This window comes from Oncorhynchus masou, unplaced genomic scaffold (assembly GCF_036934945.1).
Source record: "Oncorhynchus masou masou isolate Uvic2021 unplaced genomic scaffold, UVic_Omas_1.1 unplaced_scaffold_2399, whole genome shotgun sequence".
Lineage (NCBI taxonomy): Eukaryota > Metazoa > Chordata > Actinopteri > Salmoniformes > Salmonidae > Oncorhynchus > Oncorhynchus masou.
In genome coordinates, this window is record NW_027008854.1 from 32,062 (window position 1) to 37,500 (window position 5,439).

Consider the following 5,439-nt stretch of genomic DNA (forward strand, 5'->3'; position numbering starts at 1 on the left):
CAGCAGAGAACTGGAAGGAAAGGCAGCCAAATGAGGTGTTGGCTTTAGGGATGATCAGTGAGATACACCTGCTGGAGCGCGTGCTACGGATGGGTGTTGCCGAGAATGAAGCAAGGGCCAACCAACAAGAGCATACAGGTCGCAGTTGTGGGTGGTATAGGGTGCTTTAGTAACAAAACGGATGGCACTATGATAAACTGTATCAGTTTGCTGAGTAGAGTATTGGAAGCCATTTTGTAGATGACATCGCCGAAGTCGAGGATTGGTAGGATAGTCAGTTTGGCGGCGTGAGTGAAGGAGGCTTTGTTGCGAAACAGAAAGCCGATTCTAGATTTGATTTTGGATTGGAGATGTTTGATATGAGTCTGGAAGGAAAGTTTTCAGTCTAGCCAGACACCTAGGCATTTATAGATGTCCACATATTCTAGGTCGGAACCATCCAGGGTGGTGATGCAAGTCGGGTGTCGGGTGCAGGCAGCGAACGGTTGAACACTATCTAGAAGACAGAGACATATCATTACATACAGTATAGAACACCATCTAGTAGACATATCATTACATACAGTATAGAACACCATCTAGTAGACATATCATTACATACAGTATAGAACACCATCTAGTAGACATATCATTACATACAGTATAGAACACCATCTAGTAGACATATCATTACATACAGTATAGAACACCATCTAGAAGACATATCATTACATACAGTATAGAACACCACCTAGTAGACATATCATTACATACAGTATAGAACACCATCTAGTAGACATATCATTACATACAGTATAGAACACCATCTAGAAGACATATCATTACATACAGTATAGAACACCATCTAGTAGACATATCATTACATACAGTATAGAACACCATCTAGAAGACATATCATTACATACAGTATAGAAAACCATCTAGAAGACATATCATTACATACAGTAGAGAACACCATCTAGAAGACATATCATTACATACAGTATAGAACACCATCTAGAAGACATATCATTACATACAGTATAGAACACCATCTAGAAGACATATCATTACATACAGTAGAGAACACCATCTAGTAGACATATCATTACATACAGTATAGAACACCATCTAGAAGACATATCATTACATACAGTATAGAACACCATCTAGTAGACATATCATTACATACAGTATAGAACACCATCTAGAAGACATATCATTACATACAGTATAGAACACCATCTAGAAGACATATCATTACATACAGTATAGAACACCATCTAGAAGACATATCATTACATACAGTATAGAACACCATCTAGTAGACATATCATTACATACAGTATAGAACACCATCTAGTAGACATATCATTACATACAGTATAGAACACCATCTAGTAGACATATCATTACATACAGTATAGAACACCATCTAGAAGACATATCATTACATACAGTATAGAACACCATCTAGTAGACATATCATTACATACAGTATAGAACACCATCTAGTAGACATATCATTACATACAGTATAGAACACCATCTAGAAGACATATCATTACATACAGTATAGAACACCATCTAGTAGACATATCATTACATACAGTATAGAACACCATCTAGTAGACATATCATTACATACAGTATAGAACACCATCTAGTAGACATATCATTACATACAGTATAGAACACCATCTAGAAGACATATCATTACATACAGTATAGAACACCATCTAGAAGACATATCATTACATACAGTATAGAACACCATCTAGTAGACATATCATTACATACAGTATAGAACACCATCTAGAAGACATATCATTACATACAGTATAGAACACCATCTAGTAGACATATCATTACATACAGTATAGAACACCATCTAGTAGACATATCATTACATACAGTGTAGAACACCATCTAGTAGACATATCATTACATACAGTATAGAACACCATCTAGTAGACATATCATTACATACAGTATAGGACACCATCTAGTAGACATATCATTACATACAGTATAGAACACCATCTAGTAGACATATCATTACATACAGTATAGAACACCATCTAGAAGACATATCATTACATACAGTATAGAACACCATCTAGTAGACATATCATTACATACAGTATAGAACACCATCTAGTAGACATATCATTACATACAGTATAGAACACCATCTAGAAGACATATCATTACATACAGTATAGAACACCATCTAGAAGACATATCATTACATACAGTATAGAACACATCTAGAAGACATATCATTACATACAGTATAGAACACCATCTAGAAGACATATCATTACATACAGTATAGAACACCATCTAGAAGACATATCATTACATACAGTATAGAACACCATCTAGTAGACATATCATTACATACAGTATAGAACACCATCTAGTAGACATATCATTACATACAGTATAGAACACCATCTAGTAGACATATCATTACATACAGTATAGAACACCATCTAGTAGACATATCATTACATACAGTATAGAACACCATCTAGTAGACATATCATTACATACAGTATAGAACACCATCTAGTAGACATATCATTACATACAGTATAGAACACCATCTAGAAGACATATCATTACATACAGTATAGAACACCATCTAGAAGACATATCATTACATACAGTATAGAACACCATCTAGAAGACATATCATTACATACAGTATAGAACATCTACATACAGTATATAACACCATCTAGTAGACATATCATTACATACAGTATAGAACACCATCTAGTAGACATATCATTACATACAGTATAGAACACCATCTAGTAGACATATCATTACATACAGTATAGAACACCATCTAGTAGACATATCATTACATACAGTATATCATAGATGTATAGATCCTTTATATTTCCTGTACCTCTTTCCATGACAGTAGCCTTATTACTGGTTTGGGTTACTGCTGCTGGTACAGTGGAGGAATGAGGCATCACAGTACCTGTTACACCACTGTACCACCAGGACCAATTACACACCAATAAACACACTGTAATGTAAAGTGTCACATCATTCTCAATGATCAGTCTGTACATACAGTATTCATTTCACCTACAGTACATTGTATCCATTTCAAGTCCCCCTCCCCCATTGTAGCTAATTATCTACAACACATTGTACACTTTTACAACCACGTATGAGTTATTATGGACGCTTATAGTTAGTGTCACAGCACATCAGTTTAAGACTTTACAACATTCATTAAAAGCATTATAGATATGTACTTCATAGAAACTGTTACCCTTTATATATTCTAACCACTCTATTTAATTTATTCCATATTAAGGGTCCTAACCTAGGAACTAAAATATTGTCTCCTTCTCAACTTTGCCTCTTTCTCTCCCTCCCGTCCTCTAACCCCTCCCTCCTTCTAACCCCAGCCCTCTGGCAGAACCAGGAAGTCCCTCCCCTTCCCACAAACGCTCTTCTGAGGAAACGAAACTGATCTGAGTCTCTGTCTCGTCTGTCTGTGTGAGAGTGAACAACCGTCCAAATGGCTCAACAGGGAGTTCTGCTGGACCAGGACCAGTTCTGTTGTTCTGTCTGTCTGGATCTACTGAAGGAGCCGGTGGTTATTCCCTGTGGACACAGTTACTGTAGGAGCTGTATTGAGGGCTGCTGGGATCAGGATGTTCTGAAAGGGGTCTATAGCTGTCCTCAGTGCAGAGAGACCTTCACTCCAAGGCCTAATCTGAGGAAAAATAACATGTTGGCTGAGCTGGTGGAGAAACTGAGGAAGACAGGACTCCAGGCTGCTCCCCCTCCTGCTCTGTGCTATGCTGGACCTGGAGATGTGGCGTGTGATGTCTGCACAGGGACCAGAAAGCAGAAAGCCCTCATGTCCTGTCTGGCATGTCTGGCCTCTTACTGTGAGACTCACCTCCAACCTCACTATGAATTTCCTGCTTTGAAGAAGCACAAGCTGGTCAAAGCCACCGCACAACTACAGGAGAAGATCTGCTCTCATCATGACAAACTGCTGGAGGTTTACTGTCGTACCGATCAGCAGTGTATCTGTTATCTGTGTACAATGGATGAACATAAAGGCCATGATACAGTGTCAGCTGCAGCAGAGAGGACTGAGAAACAGGTAAGACCAGAACAACTTGTTGGTGGCTGTCTGATAAACTAAGAATTAAAGATACAGTAGGAACTAAATCTGTTTGAATATGAGATCATTCAAATGAAATGGATCCACAGCAGAACAACTATGAACACAAACCTTGAGTATATAGACATGTTAACCCAGATTCTCCAAATGCATCACCATTTTCTAAAGTCAAACACTATTATCATTTTGAATGGCCTTTTATGAGTCCAATGTTCAGTCTCAACCCCTTGATACATGTAGGCCTACCATTAAAAACTATACTCATTCACATAGCAACATAATATAATATTGTAAAGGGACTTCCTCAGGATTGTAGACCTTCCTCTCTATGGGTCCTATGTCACATTACTATACTATTGATCTACTGGACTAATAAAGCTGGATAGCTCATTGAAGAGTGATTCTCCACAGAGGCAGCTGGGGATGAGTCAGCAGAAGGTCCAGCAGAGATTCCAGGAGAGAGAGAAGGAGCTGAAGGAGCTCCAACAGGCTGTGGAGTCTTTCAAGGTGAGTATTGTTGACCAGAGGAGACACACCATTTCACTTCTCTCCTCCAGTCAGAGAGAGAGAGAGAGGGGCCCCTGTCCAATCCCACTGACCCCACTGTTGGGAACAGGCTGTCTGGACCCCTTTCAGAGAATAGACTGGTTCATGTAACCAACTGGGCTGCCTCATCACATAACCATGAGTAACCATGACGACTCATGTCCCCTATACATTAAAATGGAACTGTCTCTCTCTCAATTGAATTAAATTCATAGGGCTTTATTGGCATGGAAATATATGTTTCATTGCCAAAGCATGTGAAATCGACAATAAACAAAAGTGAAATAAACAATCAGAAATGAACAGTAAACATTACACTTGGAAGTGATTTGGGGGATGGGGAGGGTCTATTAGAAGTTAGTAGGACTCTTTTATTTTCTCAGAAGTACTGAGTTCGGTAGGAGGATTTAGAGGTGTAAACCGTGATTGAACAAACTCCAGAACAGTAGGTGGCGCCATGCACCTTTAACAATGGTTTGAGGAACTCCATTATATCATAGAAGAAGAAGTTGGTCTGTGTGGGTTTTGTTGTTCAACTTCCTGCTACTCATGCCAGGAATATAGTATATGCATATGATTAGTATGTGTGGATAGAAAACACTCTGAAGTTTCTAAAACTGGTTCAATCATGTCTGTGACTATAACAGAACTTATGTAGCAGGCAAAAGCCCAAGGAAAAACTGTTCAGAAAAACAAAAAATCCCTCTGGCAGTTCCCTGAATTGTCTTTGTCAAGGGAAATTA

The 5,439-nt window shown here is 38.4% G+C and overlaps 1 protein-coding gene across 1 annotated transcript in view; it reads left to right on the top strand.

The window, feature by feature from the left end:
* Window positions 1–3,469: 3,469 nt before the first annotated feature.
* The window catches only part of LOC135533479 (E3 ubiquitin-protein ligase TRIM47-like), an 18,383-nt gene continuing 16,413 nt past the window's right edge, over window positions 3,470–5,439 (top strand). The window contains exons 1-2 of the mRNA XM_064960780.1: window positions 3,470–4,129; window positions 4,562–4,657. Of these exons, the coding sequence (XP_064816852.1) occupies window positions 3,533–4,129; window positions 4,562–4,657 (693 nt within the window). The 5' untranslated portion in view covers window positions 3,470–3,532. The remainder of the gene's footprint in view (window positions 4,130–4,561; window positions 4,658–5,439) is intronic.